Below are 19,451 nucleotides of genomic sequence, written 5' to 3'. Positions count from 1 at the left end.
TTTCCAATCACAGACATGAACATTTGAGTGAGGTAGCCTTTACCTGGGGAGGAGGAGGGGCATTTCATTAGAAATGTCTCTTGCATTCTCAAAGGGGAGGGGTGTGGCCACCTCTCTGGGAGGCGGTGGTCAGGGGGTGGGAGGTGGTGGTCAGGGGGTGGGAGGCGGTTTTGTGGGGAGAGGTTCCTTCTAGCCTCCAGCTCTTGAGCCCTGGGCGGGGGAGCAGGCTCTTGGGATCCAGCTGCCGGCCACTCCTGGAGGTCACCTGGAGAGGGTGAGCAGGGGAGGGGGGCGTGCTCATCTTCATTTCTGACCCTTCCTTCCCCTTTGTCATTTTTTGTTTTTCTTTTGGCAAAAATTAGAGCAAGCAGATTCCACCTTGTTCATCATCTTCTTTCTCTCTTTGGAGAAGAAGCAGCAGCAGGACCGGTTCACCCCTGCGCCCCTGCAGGCCCAGCGCCGCACCCCCGAGCGCTGGGAGGTGGGGGAAGTTCCGGGGGGTCCCGAGCAGAGGGCGACGCCGCGACCCCAGCGAGCAGAGGCTCAGGTGTGCCCTGCTCTTCCGGGGCCCGTTTCTCCGTGGAATCTGGGTGTTTTCTTCTGTTTCCTGGGGTCTGTCTCTCCCCGCGCGTCATTCATCAAGGTGCCTAGCGGTAAAGTGAACTGGCAGAGGGATGTGGGGAGGGAGGCGTCTGGAATTACCCGCTTGTTTGAGCTGCCGTCCCCTCCGGTCTGGGACAGGGTGGGGAAGGGTGCTCGCCGGTGGGTGCTGGGCGGTCGCCACTGCAGGGCACCCCCGCCCCCAGACGTTAAGGCAGGCAATTCTTGGCACAAGGAATCCCGGCTGCCGGGAGGGGCGGCTGGGTCTTGGCTGCGGAAGCAGTTCTGCCGGCGGACCCGGGGTGGTCTTGGTGGGGTGGGGGCAGTGTGAGGCTCCAGCTCGACGTGGGCTTTGGCGACTTTGGAGGGGTTGAGATCTCGGGGAAGGGTCCGTGCCGGGGGTTTGGGGGGGTACCATTGTAGAGGAGGCCTCCCTGCCTCCTTCCGTGGGGTCGGGGGGCCGGCGAAGGAGGGATTATTCTTTAAATTCCTTTTTTAAATACCCGGTTTGTTTCTAGTATGTGCTTCTTGACCCGCTTTCGGGACGACACGTGAGCCCTGGTTTTCCTCGAAGCCCCCTGGGCGTCCTGCCTTGAAAGGGAGCCCGGGAGCCCCTTTCTGTCACCCCCTCCCCTCTGGCGGGGGGGTGGAGGGCTTCCTTTGGCCTGAAGGAGATTGGGACGGAGGGAGGAGGGGGGCCCTTTTTGTGCACTTGGGCTGGGGTGTGCTGCGTCCCTTCCCGGGGTGTGGGAACCCGGACGGCAGCCCCTCCAGGTGCCCCCTGGCGCGGGTCTCCGGGCCGGCAGGGTTGGGGCTGGGGGACGTGGGAGGGCAGCGCCCGGGCCGTGGAGGCTGGGAGGGCGCGGTGGGGGAGGGGGGAGGGGAGGGCGCGGTTGGGGGGGAGGGGAGGGGGCGGGGCGCCTCAGGCCTTGGAGAAGGTGGCCGCGGCGCCGACGGGGCCCCCGGGGGCCGCGCCTGGCTCCTCGGCCCAGCGGTTCATGCAGCGGCGCCGCGCGTTCATGAAGAAATTGCTGACGGTGTTGAGCTCCAGGCCGAGCTGCTGCGAGATGGTGACCTGCATCTCCTTCGACGGCCGCTTGTTCTCCTTAAAGATGGCGATCAGCGTGCGCCGCTGCAGGTCGGTGAACACCAGGCGCTGCTTCTTGGGCTGCAGCGCGCGCTCCTTCTGCTGCTCCTGCTCCTTCCGCTTGCAGGCTGCGGGCGAGCGGGCGGGCGGGCGAGCGAGCGGGACGCAGCGCCACCGTGCGGCCGCACGGAAGAAGACAGGCCACGCGTCCCGGAGCGGAGAGACACGAGGAAACACAGAAATACGCGGGAAACGCGGGAGATGGAGGGAGAGACGACCCGGGGACAGGGCCAAAAGAGACAGGGAGACACAGAAAGAGGCCAGGAGGCAGCGAGTAGAGACCGCCAGTAATGGAAGGAAGGGGGGGGCAGACAGTCGTGGGCAGGAGACAGAGACAGAGGAGGCAGATGTGGAGGTGGGGAGAAACAGAAGGGGACACAGTGTGAGCACACCTCCACAGGCACGGGTCGCCACCCCTCCCGTCCCTCTTCTGCATGCTTGGCCCCCTCCCCAGCCTCATATCCCCAAACCCCTCCCCAGCCCCCCAAGAATCCTGACCTCAAGAGCACCACTGGTGTTGGTGGCTTTCCGCCCTCCCTTCTGCAGCCCACACCTGGGGGGTGCTGGGGGAAATGACATGGAAACTCTACATGTGAGTTATTTGGCTCAGTGTAGACCTGGGTGAAAGAAGTGGTTAATTCATAGGTCCTTGGAGATGTGTCACAAAGCCCAGTAACCTCCCCCTGGAATGATGGGGCAAGGGGGTTCTCAGAAGGGGGGTGACAGCCCACGCTTCCTTCCCTGGTGTCCTCTGGCGCCTGGCCAGCTCAGGGACCCTGAACCAGGCTCACATGGGCAACCACTGCCTGATTCTGATATCTGAGCCCCCACTCTGGCCTCCCCCCACCAGCAGACTGAGACTGAGGTTTGGCTCCCCTCGAGTCCCCAGAGGAACTTCTGGAGCTGGGAGGATCTAAGGGGGGTTGAGAGACCAACCCTCCCTCTCCCAGGGTCACCTGCACGGAGGACCGGGAAGGCTGCAGGAGGCTGCCCTGTGGTCGGTGGATGCTTGCAAAGGGGAAATGGGAACATCTCAGGGTGGTGGAGCTGGGCTGGAGCCTGTGGTCGTTCTCCTCCCCACCCCAGCTCCAAAGCGGACCCCTCCCCTCAATGCCATGGGGGCCAGTGGGTGGAAAAGATGAGCTTCACCAGCCAGAGCAGGCTACTTCCCCCCGGGGGCTGCTGACATAAGCACAAACTCTATCAGAGTCTCAATTCCTCATCCACGTAGCAGTCAGGGGCAGTGGGTGGTGGACACCTGCCCTATCCTGCCTCCCTGCCAACCGCTTGCCCCAGCGACTCTGTCACCCCCATAGTGGCCGGTGGCACAGGCTGTACTAGCAGATCCCTGCTGCCAGGCCCAGTGGCCTGCTGGGACCACAAGCCAAGCTGGAATTTTTGGTTCCAGGACAGCCTGAACCCGATGACATGCCAGATCAATGTCCACACACGTCAGCAAAAATAAATGAATGTCCCCTGCACTGTGGCTCGTTTCTCGGGGACGACAGGTTCCCCTGTGTGACCTGACGCACCACGTCCCTCCCTGGCCCTCTCTGACCTGGAACACACACGGGGCTTCTGATTGGCTGTTTCAGGTTTCATGATTAAAGAAGAGTGATGATCAGAGGTTACTGGACATTTCAGAAAAGCCTCTAATGAAGGAGAGAGAGAAGAAGTGAGAAAAATGGCAGGAGGATTGGGGGATGATGCTCTCAGAAGAAACAGACAGGTCAGGCACTGTTATAAGTCAGATTCTTGGAGAGGTAAGAGAAAAATACTGTATCCATGAAACAGGACCATGAAAGGGGAAGACAATGCTCTTAGAATTTAAGTATATAATAGCTGGAATAAAGTCAATGTAAGAATTGGAACGTAGGGAATTCCTGGTGGTCCAGTGGTTAGGACTCGGCGCTTTCACTGCCAAGGGCCCGGGTTCAATCCCTGGTCGGGGAACTAAGATCCTGCAGGCCATGTGACTGGGCCAAAAAATTAAAAAAAAAAAAAGGATTGGAACATAAAGCAAATATCTCTGGAAATACAGGTGGACACAGAGATGGAAAATGAGGGAAAGGTGATAACAAAGTTAGAGGATGAATGTGCAGGTTTGTCATCTGAGCAAGAGCCCATCCAAAACTAGAGGAAGGGAAGCCCAAATAAATTATATATATATTTTTTTTTTTTAAATCCATGGCTGGAAGACATGAGAGTTCAGTTTAAAAGAGCCCATGAAATGCTCAGCTCAATGAATGAAAAATAATACACTCCCTGAGGTTCATCCTTGTGAAATGTCAGGGACCCAGGATGAAAAAGAAGATAAAATGTCCCAGAGAGGAAAGCCACACACCATTTGGAGACCTAAGAATCAAGAGTGGCTTTGGGCTTCTTGAAAACTGGGAGCCAGTGGAACAATGCCTTCAAAATTCTGAGGGAAAACTGTATTCAGCTAGAATTGTGTGACCGGCCAAACATAAGCATGAAGGTGGACTAAAGATATAGTCAGACATTCAAGGTCTCCAGAAGTTGACTTCTTTATACCCTTTTCTCAGAAAGCTACTAGAGGGTGTGTTCCATCAAAATGAGGAAGTAAATCAAAAAAGGAAGGTGCGGGAATCAGGAAATGTGATTCAACCTAGAGGAAAGGGAAAAGCGGTCCCCCAGATGAAGACGGGAGAGCCTGAAAGACAGCAGGACAAAGGCACCAAGGGCACGGAGGGCAGTCCCATTCAGGTCAGAGCAGAAGAACCAAGGGAAATGGAAATGTCCTAACATGCGTTGGTTTCGAACTTTGATGGAGGATGTGGGAAGAGTTTGTGATTGGCAACAATTAACTCCTGGAAAAACAAAGAGCCGTGCAAGAAAGGAAAAGCAATCCTGGTACTGTATGAGGCAAAACCTAGGACATGAACAGTGTACCGGGCAGCCTTTTGTATACAAAACAGGGGAGTGAGAACATTTGTTCGTATTTTGTCTGCTTAAAGAAATGTTCGAAGGAAGCACAAGCAACTGCCTTGACCTCCCATCTCCTTGGAACCTGGCAAGCCTGTGAGACTCACGAGAGGAGGCCACATCCCCCACTCTTTCAAGGGAAAGCTGGGTCTCAGGCAGCAAGGCCAGGGAAGAGTCAAAACTCAACCAGGCCTTTACGTTCCAAAAGAGGCCTTTCTTGCCCTCCTGTTGCGATCATCAATTCATTCATTCACTCATGCATTCATTCATTCTCTTAGCAATTTTCTCATGAGTTCACTATGCATTTACACTAGGGACGGATATACAAATGCTCCTTTGTATCAATGCCCTAGCTTGCAAGAGCTTTGCACGTGCAGGGCCTTATAATTCCATAGGGCAGGAAGTTTCCTTCTTACTTACTCAGAGAAGGTAAGCCCCTCGCCCAAGTTCGCCCAGCAAGTCCTGGCAGGGGCAAGACAGCAGCCAGAGTTGACTGGCAGAGGGGAGGGAGGTAAGATGTGGGTTGCCTCTTTGCCCCCGGCCTCCCCCTTCTCCAACCCAGAGTCTAATGGGGGCCCCAGAGGCAGAGGCTGGGGGAGGGGCCGGGCGAAGCAGAGCGGTGAAAAAACTTCGCGTTTTGTCGATCGCAGCAAAAAGAGGCTCCGCTCGCCCCCCTTCCCAGCGTTCAATCTAATTACAGCTCCTCACAGCCTGGATCGATCCGGGCTCCAGTCGGAGCTGTTTACCTCGAGCAGCTTTTGTCACCGCTTCCCTCCCCCACAGACCCCGGCGGCGCCGGCCTGGAGGCCCCTGCCCCTGGCGGGGGTGTGAGTGCCAGCACGGGAGGTGCCCCAAAGCCCCCCAGCAGCGGGTCCTATCGCTGCCCTGCCCCTCATCAGTATCCCTCCCAGCGCCCAGCATCACCCGGGTCAGCCCTAAAAACCAATGCACCGCTGGAGGCAGCCCCAGAAGGAGGAGAGGCCTGGGTATGGGCCCCTTTCACAGAAGTGAAAACCAAGGCTGCCAGAGGACCGGCCAGGGAGCAGGGCTGGGGAAGAGGAGCCCGGGAGCAGCCTGGGATGTACTCATGGCACCAGCCAGCAGCCTCACACTGCCGTGCCACTGCTGCGGCCACCTCTTCCACGATGATCTCCAGCGGGGACCGCCACTGTGGTGTACCTGCATCGCCTCCTCCACCTGCATCACTTCTCCCTCCATCACCTCCTCCACCACCCCCACCTCCTCCACCTCCATCACCTCTTCTGCCATCACCTCGTCTCCACCACCATCGGTGTCCATCTACCACCATCCCTTCCATCATCTGCATCAGTTCCACCACCAGCCCCTCCTCTTCCACCATTACCACCACCTGTACCACCACCACCTCTCTCCGCAGCCGAACTCCATCATCAACACCACCTCTGCTCTCATCACCTCCTCCACTTGCACCTCCACCACCGTCTCCTCCAAAATCCTCACCGACACCATCAAACCCCCTCCTAGAGTCCACCTTGTATGTGCCCAGCACAGGGGGACTCAGCCCAGGTTCCCCCACCAGGGCCACCCAGCCTGTGGTGGGGAGACAGGGAGTGGCCTCAGACACAGGCCCTCACCACCAACCATGGCTGCCGTGACAGCCAGCAGAGGAGGAGCCAGCTGGGCTGGCCTGTGGGATTGGTGTGGTGGGATGGCCTTCATACATGCTCTGGGACCCTGGGTGGGTCAGTTCCCTTGCAGGGCCTGCCTCAGTCTCCTCAGTTGCAAAATGGGACGTTCTGCCTCCTTCAAACATTTTTCAGGGCACATCAGCTGCCCCAGCCCTCCCCATCTCACTCGGCCCCTGGTCCCCCACTGCCTCTCTGTTCTCACCTCCTCCTGCTGCCCCTCACTCAGCTCACTCCTCCGTGGCCACACTGGTCACCTCCCCCGGGCACAGTCCAATCTCAGGGCCTTTGCACTGGCTGCCACCTCTGCCTGCATCGCTCTTTTTTATTTATTAATATTTATTTATTTATTTGGCTGTGACAGCTCTTAGTTGTGGCACGTGGGATCTAGTTCCCTGACCAGGGATCGAACCTGGGCCCCACGCATTGCGGGCACAGAGTCTTAGCCACTGCACCACCAGGGAAGTCACTGCCTGCGTTGCTCTTCCCACGTTTCTTCATTGTTCCCTTGCCTCCTTCCATTCTTCGCTCAAATCTCTTCTCTGTGAGGCCCACCCTGACCCCCCCCCCAATTTAATACTGCAACTTTCTCCCTCCTCTGCTTTTTTCTTTCTTTTTTCCACACCATTCTCCCACTCTATCCAGGGGTGCCACAGAGTGAGGGTTTTGGACCCAACTTTCTCTCCTGTCCACCCTCCCTGACCCCAGGGACTGAGAATCTGATACTTGGAGCTGCTGATTCCAAGATGCTCTGATCTTGATGGTGGGGAAGGTGATGGAGATAGAAATGATTCAGGTGGAGGAGGGGATGCAGGTGCACCACAGTGGCGGCTACACCCCATCCTGTTTCCCTCATTGCTATCAGTCTTTTTGGAGTCCAGGGATGAGGAGGGTCTGGGGCTGGCTCCTGGGGGGTCCCAGAAGCCCTGGAGGAGATCAAAGGAGATACAGAAGAGACCATATTCCCAAATCAGCTGCCTCACGGGGAGCCCAGCAGGCGCTAACGGCAGGCTTTTCGGCTGGTCTGGCCCGCGGTTCCCGCAGTGACTGACAGGGGAGCTGATCCCGCCCCAGCGCTGGCCGGGACTCCAGGTAGGAGGGTGGGCCCTGTTGGTCCACGTTTCGGGTGGCGGCAACGGGAGGTGAGTTGGGGGGACCCTCAAGTTCCCTTTCATTTCAGACCCTTGGAGACTTGCTACCATGGCACCTCTGTCCCTCCTGCCTTTTTACAAAGCTGCTCGCGTCCAGGGGCCCAAGAGGGCAGTCAGACCCGTCCCCACCGTGGATTACTGCGTGGTGACGGCCTCTGAGTCTCAGGTTCCTCAAATGGAAAATTGTCTTAATCATGATCTCTGCCTTACCAGGTTCTGAGAAGGGGTTTAGCGAGAAAAGTCTTGAATACGATGGTGGGGCTGGGATGAGGCTCCCAGCTCCCATATGGGGGCCCGGGGAGGAGCTAGGCTCTGGGCCCCACTTGCAGGGCAGCCGTGAAGTTTCTCCCCCTCTCAGGGCAGGCCTCAAGCCTCAGCACCTTCCCTAGAATCTTCCTGGAGGGGGGAGGGATGGAGAAAATGAGGTCTGGAGTAGGGAGTTGGGCTGCCTCAGCCCAAGAACTCCTAGACATCCCTCAAGGCCCAGCCCCAGTTGCCCTTGCCCCAGGAAACTCTTCCCCTCACCCTCAGCAGAGCCCCAATTCTCTCCCCTAGGAGCCTTCTGGTGCCCAGCACAGAGTGGATCCACGGGAGGCTGCCGGCTGGCTGTGTTGTCCAATGCCTGACACCCCTATGTGGGTGGTAGGGGACTCAGCCCAGACTGGAAGACCCTGCGCAGGGAGACCCGGCTGGTCACTGCCCTGGAGGGTCCGGTAAAGCAGGGGGACCCCAGGGAGGGCCCTCAGCAGGGAGCACCCTGTCCCTAGTCAGCCAGGGAGAAGCTGGGGCTGTGCAGCAGGAGGGGGAGGGGGTGTGTCCCTGGATTCAGTCGCCCCTCAGTGGATGGAGAGGATCAGGTCCGCAGTGGAGGGAGCTAGGGTTGCACCTGTTCACCCCCATCATCACCTGACAGACACCCATCTCCTCCCCCCCTCCGTCTCCCCCTCCCCTCTGGCATCCTGCACCATCCTCCTCTCCTCCTCCAGAGGCCCACCGTGGTCTGGGTGGGTGACATGGCGGGATGAGTGCCCCTGCTGTGCCTGTCCTGGGCCATCCCTGGCCCCAGCCGGCTGAGCACGCGGGCGTCTGCCTGTCCCCCATCAGTTGGGTGTGCCCGCGTGGGGCTGCACAGGGCCTGGCCGGGTGGAAGGCGGCGTGTGCAGTGCGGCTTTGCTGTGTTGGAAGGGGTAGCCACGCACCGCAGACCGCACGCGCGTGAGGAACGGGGAAACTGGGAGGGTAGCCAGAGCCTTCGGTGCGATAGGCAGACAGGTGGGCAGCGGGTGGGGACCTGGGGGGCAGTGGGGGCAGAGGCTCAGAGGATGTGGCCGGTCCGTGGGCAGCGGCGGAAGACCCGGGGGCCAGCAGGCCTCAGCGTGACGTTTGCTTGCAGCTGGCCTCGGGGGTTGGGGACACAGCGTGGATGTCAGACAGAGGATGCAGTGTGAAGAATCAAGGGCGGAACGTGACTTGCTGGGTGTGGCAGCCAGGGTGCGTGGCACTGAGCCCACTGGGTCTGAGTCTACAGGACGTAGGATGGGCCGTGAGACCCCCGGGGTGGCTCCTGTCTGTCTTCCGGCCTTGGGCCTGCTAGCTGCCCCACTGCCCTGCCCTTCCCCATCAGCGGGGACGCTGGGCCTGGGCTCCGGGGGCCGAGTGGCCCTGAGCACACAGTCTGTGGACACAGTTTTCCTGGTTTCTAAAGCGGGCCCAGCGACCCCTGGTCCTGATGTCCCCATCTGTCCGTGGGGTTGGGGGTCCCAAGCAAAGCTGGCTCCACATGCGGGCCAGGGCGGACCCTGCAGCTGCTCACTCCTTCCCCTCCCCCCTTCACTCACACAGTTACCAAGCACCTCCCATGTGCACTGTGTGCAAGGTCCCACGGAGCCTCGATGTGGTGTGAAAACACCGTCACCCGAATAATCGCACAGATACAGGGAAACCGATGACTGACTGTTCCCAGACGGGGCTGCCAGCTGCCCCCGCTGTGCAGCTCGGGATGGAGGTGGGCATGGTTGGGCTATGGGGGGGGGGGAGACATGAGCCCGGCTAGGGGGGAACAGATCCAGAAGAAGCCAGGTGGCATCAGGAGGGTGGCTCCCCCCACTGTGAAAGCCTGGGTCTGACAGGGGAGGACAGCAGCCAGACGGTGGCCCGAGAAGTGATCATCCCTCTGTGTCACCCTCCGTGCAGTGTCAGAGCCACCGCGGAGCCACTCTCGCCTGCCCGCAGGGCCCCGGCCCCGTGTGCCGGTACCACCCCCTTCCCAGGATCTGTCTACCTGGGCACCGGGTGGTGGTGTGGGAGCAGGAGCCAGAGCCACTGTCCCGTTCCCTCCCCTCCGGCCACCTCCCGCGCTCAGCTCAGCTTCTCGGGGCAGACAATTCAATACGGAGCCAGGTCCCCGGCTGGGATGATGACCGGTTTCCTTGGCGACACGTCCCACCCCGGCCACCAGCTGCTCAGCCCCAGGTGTGGGCCACATTGATGCCACCACCCTAGTGGCTTGTCCCCACTGGGCTGAGCTGCCCTGAGCATCCCCCGCTGGCCTCCCCTGGCCAGGGACAGTGAGTGACTTGCCCAAGGTCACACAGTGAGTCACTCGGAGGGGAGCCTGGAGCATACACATGCCTCGGACCTGCTTCATCCACACCCTGCACTCCTCAGGGGTGGGGGGGAGGGGAGTCATCTCCAGGGAGATGGTGCTGAGCCAGGCCCCTGCCCTCAGATGTGGACCCCCTGGAAGCCTCAGCAGCCCCTCCTCTGTCTCGGATGCCTCACCACTCTGCCCCTCCACCCCTCCCCTGCCCGCCAGGTCCACACCTCCCCCTCCCCCAGCCTCTGAACGCACCTTGGCTGTCACCCAGCCTCCCTCCCCACCCCCCTGCTTCCCCTGATGGGATTTTAATGGCCGCATTTTCAAATTAGTTCTGAGCCTTTCAAAGACTTATCAGGGAAATGAGCGTTTCCACTGGGTTCTGGGCTGCCCCTCCCGGGGTGGGGGGGGGCTCCATCTGGTGGTTGCAACGCCTGGGGATGCGGGGACGGGGGTGTCCAGGGGCAGCTCTCACGCCTTGAGACCCGCCCCCCCATTCAGGCACTGGGGGCAAACCTCATCAGCGGGTGCACACAGAGCTTTTATTTAAAAAAAAAAATGTTAAGAGTCGCAGCGACTGACAGCTGGAAATGGATTTGAAAAAGATGACAGGAAAGGAACCTTCGGTGATAAGAAAAAGCATAGAGAAGCCAAAGCAGAAAAGGCCAGCGGGGTGGCGGGGGAGGACCCAGCATTTCAGTGCCTGGGAAACTAAGCCACAGATAAACTCACAGGCAAAACTGTCGTGCTGCGCGTGCTCACTGCAGCCCTGGGGGCGACGACAAACCACCTGGAACTGTCCTAAATGTCCATTGGGCAGGGACGTGGTTGAAGACAGAAGGAAAGGGCCAAACAGAATACTATGCAGCAGGCAAAAATGCCTTCGAGGCTCTCTCTTTCCTGATGTGGATGTGCCGGCTGTCGGTGAAGCAAAAGCACAGCAGAACCGGTGTTTTTTAAAAAGAGGAAAAGGAAGAGGAAAAGGACGTGCGTTATGGCTGCCGGATGAAGTGTAACCTCTCTTTCGGAGGAGCAATACGAACCGCGGTTTACAGAAAGGGGACTTGCTCCACTTAAATTTGGAACTTGGCGAATGTGTCCGCTGTGTGAAAAAAAATCATACAGCATTTTTTAAAGAACAGGGTGGGTAGACAGGAGGGAGGCGGAGGAAGCAAGCAGGGACTTTGCCGTTGCTCCGACGCGCGCAGGAGGCTTTTCTTTACGTGCTTCGTTCTCAGCCGGGCTGAGGATTCTAGTCTCCATTTGGGGAAACGGAGGTGCGCAGGGGAAGCGCCTTGTCCACAGTCCCGGGCCTGACCGCCGCCGCACGCATCCCTCCCCAAGCGCCCCGGCCGCCGCGCTGTGCTGTCTGCATTCCAGGAGCTGTGACCCGACGTTCCGAGCGCGCAGCCAAGCGCGCCAAGTCCGCCGCCGCCCTGGGTTGGGCCAGAGGGAGGCGAACCCAGAGGCGGCTCCCCACGGGTGGGATATGACTTCCCCCGGGGTAGGATGCGGGCACTTGTTGAGGGCGCGCCGGTGACCCTGAGGCTCGGAGGCCGCGGGTGTGCAGTGCAAGGGGCCGGGTCCTTACACTGGGCTGCGTGCGCCCATGTCCCTCCAGGCTGTGGAGGACGGATGCACGCTAGATCCTTTTGGGTTTGTGAGATCCCACGTCCGCTGAGGACAGACGTGCGGAACGTGGCGGCCCCGGCTGCACTCCGCGGCTTTGCCGGCACTGCGGGGCGGCGTTGACCTGGTGGTGGAAACTGAAGCACCGACATCTTCCCTAGTGGGCGCGGATGCGCTAGGGTGCGTAGAAAAGCATGAACCCTGCTGTGCCCGCACCAGGTCCCCCATCACCTACCTCCGTCACCGCGGGCGGACGTGACCCTCTCCCAACCCCCCCAGCTCTAGGGAGTGGGGTCCGGACCGCAGCTACCCGGAAGTGGATGGGTAGGAGAGGTGGCCCAGCGGCTCAGCTCGGGGCCCGTGAAAAATTCCCAGGCGCCAGCGAAGGTGTCGGGGGGACGGAAGTGGGTTCTTCCCTGCTCCCCCAGCACTGGGATGTGCCAGACCCCGACCGGAGGGCGGTGGGGGTCCTGGGCCGGAGTCTGCGCGCGCTTGCCGTAGTGTGGATGTGGGCGTCTACACTTGTGTCCCGTCAGGATCTACACTTATATCCCCCGTTCCTTTGCATCTCCGCCTGCGTTCCCCGCGTGCAACTACACTGTGTCGCTGGCACTGGCATGCCTGCACTCCCGTCCCCTCTCTCCAGAGGCCCGCGCCGGCCATGGGCGCCTCTCCTTGTCCGTTTCCACCTGCTGCCAATTTGTGGCTTTACGCGTGTGACTCTAGGTCTAAGCCCCTGGCCTACCCCACATCTGTCCATAGGGCAAGACACCAGCAGCAGGAGAGTCCCCCCTTTTCCTAGCCCCACCACGTCCACACCTACTTGGCAGAGGGGAAACTGAGGCTGCAGGTGTCCCTGGACTGCCCAAGGTCAGGTGGGTCACCCAGGCTGCCCCTGGCTCCCGGCCAGCCTCTTCCCTCCCCCACGAGCACAGCCTTCCTTATTGATCAAGGGCCATATTTAATTAAACACTTGATTCAAACCAGCCTGAGCTCCCCTGGTTCAGCTGAGCTCGCTGCTACGTACAAAGACTCCAGCCGCAGGGGTCCAGCCTCCATCCTTACAGCAGCTCTGGCTTCCCACCTCCCAGCCTTTGTCCTTGGTGGTTCCACCTGCATTGACGCAGGACAGAAGGTTAGGGCCGTGGAAGGAAGTTTCCTCTACTTCTGGGCTCTTGGGAGCCACGAGGCACGGTACTAAGCAGAAGAACGATGAGCTCTGACTTACTGTAAGAAGCCCCCTCCAGCTTTGGAGTGAGGACATCAGGGGAGGGAGTGGAGCCTGGAGACCAGCAAAGAGGAGGCAGCGGCCAGAGGTGGGTTGCTCAGACTAGAGTGGTGATGGTTGATAGGGAGGGAGTTTAGGGAGAATGGCTGGGTCTTGGTTAGTCCTAGGATTTTCAGGTAAGGGGACTTGAGAATAAAGGAGCCAAAGCCCAGCTCCAGCCCCTCACCCGGGAGATTCCTCTGTGTGCTTCTCTGCGACGACGTGGGAACGACCATCCTTGTCTCTCAGGCAGGAAGGTACTATCGGGACTGGGGTCCAAGGAGGGCTGGACCTCCAGTTCAGGGCCCAGGTTCCCCCTGAGGGCTGGCAGCCAGGAGGGGGCAGTTCACCAGGAAAAGCAGAAGCGGGTGGCTCTGAGTGCAGCAGGAGGACCCATCCCCAGGGTCTCTGGTGGTCCCTGGGGGGACTCTCATGGGTCCGTGATCCTGTCCAACTCTGAGTCGGAAGGACAAGTGCAGGCCTGCCCTCCCGGCCCAAGGGTCACCCAAGCGGTTTGTAAAGTGGACCTTGACACGACCTTGAGAGCCTCCCTCCTGTTCCTGGCCTCAGTCCACTGAGCTCCCCTCCCAGCCTTTGTCTCTGCCGGGCCACCTGCCCGGAATGTCCCCCCATCTCTGAGGGAGGTGGGAGCCTGAGCATCTCAGGCCCCATTTACTAAAGGCTCTGAGTCACCCTGAGTGCGCAGCACTGGCAAGCACCCTTCTTTCAGCCTTGGCTTGCTGGTCTGTAAAGTGGGCTCAACACCCAAACTGGCTTAAAAGGTCTCTCCTTTCTGGTGGGTGAACCGAGGGGGAGGGGGAGGGCTTCCGGGCATCCCAGCCCGCCCCCTCCCCATCTGACAACCTACCCCTCTCCTCTCCCTCCCCCTCTGCGTGGAAATGAAAAGCCAGAATCAGTGAACCTGGGCAGGGTGCTGGTGCCGCCCCACTTGGGTCTTGTGGTCTAGAAGGAGGGACTGGTTTGGGGCACCCAAGACATCATGCACAGCCCCTCACGGCCCTGGCACACACAGCCCCGGACAGTATCCCCCCACTCCCTGCTTCCCTGAGGAGGCCTGCAGTGTCCCCTCCAGGTCCCAGACCCCTTCTGGCTCCCCTTCCCCACTCTCTGTGGGTCCCACAAAGCACAGGCTGCCAGGGATGACCCAGGTGCTCCCTACAGACAAGGAGATGTGGGTGTGAGTGGGTGATTAAGCAATGGGGCCTCAGGGTACAGGGTCTGTGAATACATCCTGAGGGGCTCTGGGGGGGGGGGGGGGGGGTTGATAAGAAAAACCTCAACAAATACCTTGGAGGTGGTATCTGATTCTGTCCATTTCTCAGATGAGGAAACTGAGACTCAGACCCTCACCCAAGATCAGTCAGTGACTGAGCCCGGGTGAGGCCAGGTCTCCGAATTCTCTACTGGGGTGGCTTTCTGGAGGGGTCTGCAAGAGGTGTGGACCCTTGTGGGTGGATCAAGGTCAGGTTTTACTGAAGGTACATTGGTCTTTGCAGGGGTGGGGGGATGGGGGGAGGGGAGAGGGGGTGGAGAGTGCTTGCGGGGGGGATGGATAGTGTCCCTCCAAGTGGGACTCTGGAATTGGACCTTGTGGGCTGAGTCTCTTCTTCTCTTCCCATTCAACACCTGTCCGGGATGGTGGCTGCAGAATGGGGGGAGGGGTGGGGGAAAAGCCTGTCCTAGCCTGGAGGGGGGCAGCTGGTGTGCCTTTCCCCTTTCCATCACCATCCCTTCCAGACTCCAGGCCCCTGGCCACCGCACTGCAAAGCCACCGCCAACCCTGACATCTGCCCTCACCGTGCCCACCCCCTGTCACCTCCGGAAATGGCTCCCTCTCTGCCTCAGTTTCCCCCACGGCCGGTCTCCCACAGCCTTCAGGGATTCTGGGTCTGGGGCTCATCGGCAGGCGAGAAGGAGGAGGAGAAGGCCCTTCTTTCAATCGCCACCATCTGATATTTTATATATATTTTCTGATCAGTTACAAAAAATACTTTTCCTCCGGAGTTGCAATTTAAACAATATTTGAAGACGGCCGAAGTTATCGACCCGGCGACGGTGATGAATTAGAGACGGTAATTCGAATTCATCGACCGCCCCGCCCTCGCGGAGTCCGCCAGCCCCTCCCCCAGCCCCTCTCCCGTAATTACTGTTTGAGACAGAGTCGGGGAGGGCTTCGAAGAGGCGGCGGCTCCGAAGCTGTGGGAATCTGAGGATCCTGGGGTGGAGTAGGGCTAGTCACCCCCCTCCACCATGGCAGTGGGGTTGGGGGGATGCAGGATGGGCCATCCCCAGAATGTCAGAGCCAGAGCCTGGCTCCCCCAATGCACACACATTGTACAGGGGGGTAAACTGAGTCACAAAGAACAGGCAGGCCTGGCGGCAACGGAGTGGGGGACCCTCAGGTCTACCTGGCCAGATTTCTTGGGTGCTTCAGAGAAACAAAGAAACTGCTCTTCCCTCCTAAGCCCCAGAGTCGGGAAGGAGAGAGGCGGGGGAGCTGGGAGGTGACAGGGTCCAGGCTAGTGGAACCCAGCAGCCGGGCAGCCGCTGGGACCTCTCCACTCCCCTTTCCAGTCTCTCCTTTTCTGTCTCTTTGACTTTCTCGCTTCTTTTTTTTTTTTTTTTTGCCACTCTCTGTCCTTCCTTACCTATCTCTCTTTCTCTCTGTCTCTCCGTGTGTCTTTCTCCCTCCTGGTCCAGCGCAAGGACGGGACTACCTGACGGGAGGTCCGGAGCAGCTCGGCCAAGAGGCGAGGCCGGAGGCGGGCCAGCGCGAGGGGGTGGGACTGGGGCGCGGAGCTGCAGGGTCCCGGGATGGGGCGGGGAGGAGGGAGGGCGGCGGTGAGTACTCCCTGCCGGGGTTGGACTGTGCGGGTCTGGGCGCCGGGAGGGGCTTTGGGCTGTCGCTTGCGGGTCGGCGCGTTGCGGAGGGATGTGTCCCGCCTCCCCCACCAACCGCTGCGATTTGCCGCCACTTAACCGCTTTTCATTCGCGCAGCGACCGGAACTAAAGGCCTCTCGGCCGGTCGGTGCTTAATTACCCCGGCCCGGCCACCGCTGACATCCTAAGGCCAGCCCCGCGCTGTGGACGGGGTCCTGAACGCGCTAGAGGTGTGGCGGGGGCCCAGGGCCGGGCGCGCGGACCAGGCGGACGGGGGTGGGGTGGGGTGGGTGGGTCACGCGTAGGCAGCGGCCTGGAGGAGCCGGGGACAGGCCGCGTGTCGCGGCTCAATGTCGCCTGGACCTGAGCATGTGCCAGGTCCTGTGCTCATCCTCTCCATTCACCCCACGTACCCCTGAGACGGCCACTATTCTGACTCCCACTTCGAAAGGGGAAACCGAGGCTCAGAGAGGTGAGGCGTCTGACTGCCGCCGCAGAAGCCAGGGAGGCCCGGCTGGGATGCAAACGCAGCCTCAGTTTCCCCTGCCCTCCCCGCACTGACACCGACTCTGGGAGCTGGTGCCCTGCTGGCTGGCACTGATCCCTCACAGCAGGTACCCGCCACAGGGACTTCTCACCTGAGGCTTGTCGTTCTAAGACGCCCTGGCCAATCTGTTGGGTGGCCCCGAAGTGTGCCACTCACATACCACAAAGAGGTCCAGTTAGTTAAATGACAGTGACGGTGGAAAAAAATGGAAAGTGGTGTGTCCTTTGGGTACACACATGTCAGACACGATGTCCCCAAAATACACGCGCCGGGGAGGAGGCCGAAGGTGGCCAGTGTACAGTAAGTCAAACCTCACAAGTGACCCCATTCGCTGGGGGCTGCTTAGTACCTACAGCGTCAGAGCCATGCCCTTGACCTGCTCCCTGATCACCTGCTTCACACACGGCACGCTGTGGCTGTGTGTTGGTGTGACTGAGTGTCCCCCGTGAGCACACCTGTGTCACTGCATGTGTCATGAGCAGTGGGTACTGCCCTTACACACAAGACCCTCCAGGTTCCTGATGCCATTTCTAACATTTGACGGCCACCTTCCCACGCACTTGGTTACCTGCCACATCAAAGGAGGATTTAGTCCCCAATGTGGAGAATCTAGGAAGCCTATCCGGGGCTCAGGCAGTCACCTTGTTCTGCAGAAGGGGCAACTGAGGCCCGCGTGTGGGTGCAAGTCCCCCAGGTTGTCCAGGACGCCTAGGGGGAGGGGAGCAACGAACACCGACCCCTCTCCATCCCCCAATGGCACCCCCTCTTCCCCAGCCCCCCTGCCCGGCCCTTCACAGCCAAGTGCCTCCCTGCCTCCCCGCTTACGGGGTGCCTGGTTTGAGCCCCAGTCCACTCCATCCAGCCCCACTCGCCCCTGTGCGCAGAGAAGCGATCGATCAGGCGCCCGGGGCCGCTATTGTCCCCGCTGCTGGGGCAGCTGCAGCCCCTCCCCAGAGTGGCCAGGAAAAGACTCCCCCCCACCCAAGCCAGGCCACCGTGGTGAGAGTGGGGGCTCTCTCCTGCACCCCACCACGCACACCCAGGAGAAGTGGTCCTGGCCGCCGGCTCTCTGGGGGCAGGTGTGGACCCAGCTGTTGTCAGCTGGGAGGGAGGAGGGAGCGAGGGGAGGATGAGCATCAGTGTGAGTGAGACACGGAGACAGAGGCAGAGAGAGGTAGAGAGGGAGCGGGACAGAGAGAAGGAGAAAGAATGAGACCCGGAGGAAAACGGAGACAGAGCAAAAAAAATAGATCCCAGTTCGCCCGACAGAGAGAGAAGTAGAAGCGAGAGAAACACAAAACGGAAAAGAGAGGCCAGTGGGGTGCGCGCACCCTAGCCAGGAGCAAACGCGTGGGGCGGGCGGGCGGCCGGCTGGGGTGTAAAGGCCTCCGCGCCGCGCGGGCCGAGGGTCCCCCGGGCTGCCCCTCCCCCGCCCGTTCTCGGGTGACCTTTGCCAGCGGCCGGAGAGGGGGAGGGGGCTATCGATCGCAGAGGCCCAGCTACAAAGAAGCGCGCGCTGGGGCCGGGGGCTGAGCGCGGGCCCGGCCCTGGCTGCTAAGGTTCTGGCACCCGGTGCACGGTCCCGGCGCTCTGCCCCGGGGCTGGAGGCGCAGCGAGGGATCGTTTGGGAGGAGGGGAGTGGCACCCCGAGCTGAAAGCGGCGGCGCGTCTTGGGCACCCACCCCCTAAAACACACACGCACACATCACACACACAATGAGCGACCCTGCTGGCAGCTTGGGGATCCTCCAGCAGTCTAAAAAGGGTCCAGGAACCCCCTCCCAGTTCCCGGAGGGGCTGGGCGGGAGTCTACGGGAGGGACGGCGGCACAATCCTTTTCCCCCTTTTGCTGACGGAACTGACGGGCAGGGGCGCAGATCACGCTCTAGCCTCCTGCAGGGGGGTCCAGAGTGGGGGGCGGGGCGCAAGGCCGCCGACTGGGGAGGGAGCCGGGGCTCTCCGCTGCCGCACTGCTTGGTGCTGGGGAGCCCCGAGCCGGACCCCTAGGGTCGGGCGGTACGCGCCGCGCTCCTACCTGCGAGGCGCAGCGCCGACATGCGCTGGAACTCGGGCTCCTGCAGCCACTTCCACATCCTGCGGAAGGTCTCGCGGCCCGACTTGAGCTTGCTCCAGGGCTTGGGGTTGCGCAGCAGGTCGGAGAGCGTGCCCTGCGAGCGGCACAGGATGCGCTGCGCGAAGATGGCCTGCGGGATGCTGTAGCGCTTCAGCTCCGCCGTGATGCGCTGCGCCACCTCCTTGGTGTTGATCTCCTCGGCCGCCGCGCCCGCCCCGGGGCCGCCGCCGCCGGAGTGAGGCCCGTGCGCTCCGGCCGCCGCCAGCCCGCCCAGCGGCGCCAGCAGCCCCCCGGTGCTCCCGGCGCCCGAACTGCTGCCGCCGCCGCCGCCTCCGGGCAGCCCGCGGGCCAGCGCGTCCTCCGCGCGACCCAGCAGCGCGGCGTGAGGCTCGAAGGCGGCGGGCGGCAGCAGCTTGTCCCCCGCCAGGTGGCCCGGCGCGCCATAGGCTGCCAGCGGCGGCGGCGGCGGCGGCGGCGGCGGCGGCGGCGGGGGCTGAGGGGCGCCGTGCAGCGCGGGCGGCAGTGCGTTGGGCAGCGGCGAGAGCGGCGACCCCATGGCGGGCAGCTCCTTGCCGTAGGGCCCGTAGAGGTGGCCCACGGAGGCGAGCGCCGCGCGCTCGTCGCGCATGAGGGTGAAGCTGCCGCTCACGCTGGCCGCCAGGCGCTGCGGCGGGGGCGGCGCGGCCGCCGGGTGCGGGTGCGAGTGGGGGTGGCCGCCGTGCGCCCCGGCTACGGCCGCGGCCGCCGCGTGCTGGTGGAACTTGTCAGCCACGGCCGCGAGCGGGGGCAGGTGCTGCAGGGGCGTGAGCGTCGTGTAGGTGCCGCCCAGGCCGGGGGCCTCGCAGGCCATGCCCATAGCCGGGTGCAGCGGACCCGCCAGCTCCCCGCGGAAGTCGGCGCCGCCGCCCGCGCCGCTCGAGCCGCCCCC

General features: G+C 61.3%; 1 protein-coding gene across 1 annotated transcript in view; it reads right to left on the bottom strand.

The window, feature by feature from the left end:
• Positions 1–1,522: 1,522 nt before the first annotated feature.
• Positions 1,523–19,451, bottom strand: part of ONECUT3 (one cut homeobox 3) — an 18,482-nt gene continuing 553 nt past the window's right edge. The window contains exons 2-3 of the mRNA XM_027086055.1: positions 18,485–19,451; positions 1,523–1,815 (exon numbers count right to left, since the gene is read on the bottom strand). The exon at positions 18,485–19,451 is cut by the window's right edge and continues 31 nt beyond it. Coding sequence (XP_026941856.1) covers positions 1,523–1,815; positions 18,485–19,451 — 1,260 coding nt within the window. The remainder of the gene's footprint in view (positions 1,816–18,484) is intronic.

Source organism: Aethalodelphis obliquidens, unplaced genomic scaffold (genome assembly GCF_003676395.1).
Source record: "Aethalodelphis obliquidens isolate GAN/ISIS:26980383/991018 unplaced genomic scaffold, ASM367639v1 scaffold53, whole genome shotgun sequence".
NCBI classification, from domain to species: Eukaryota; Metazoa; Chordata; class Mammalia; order Artiodactyla; family Delphinidae; genus Aethalodelphis; species Aethalodelphis obliquidens.
This window is presented reverse-complemented; position numbering and strand designations above follow the sequence as displayed.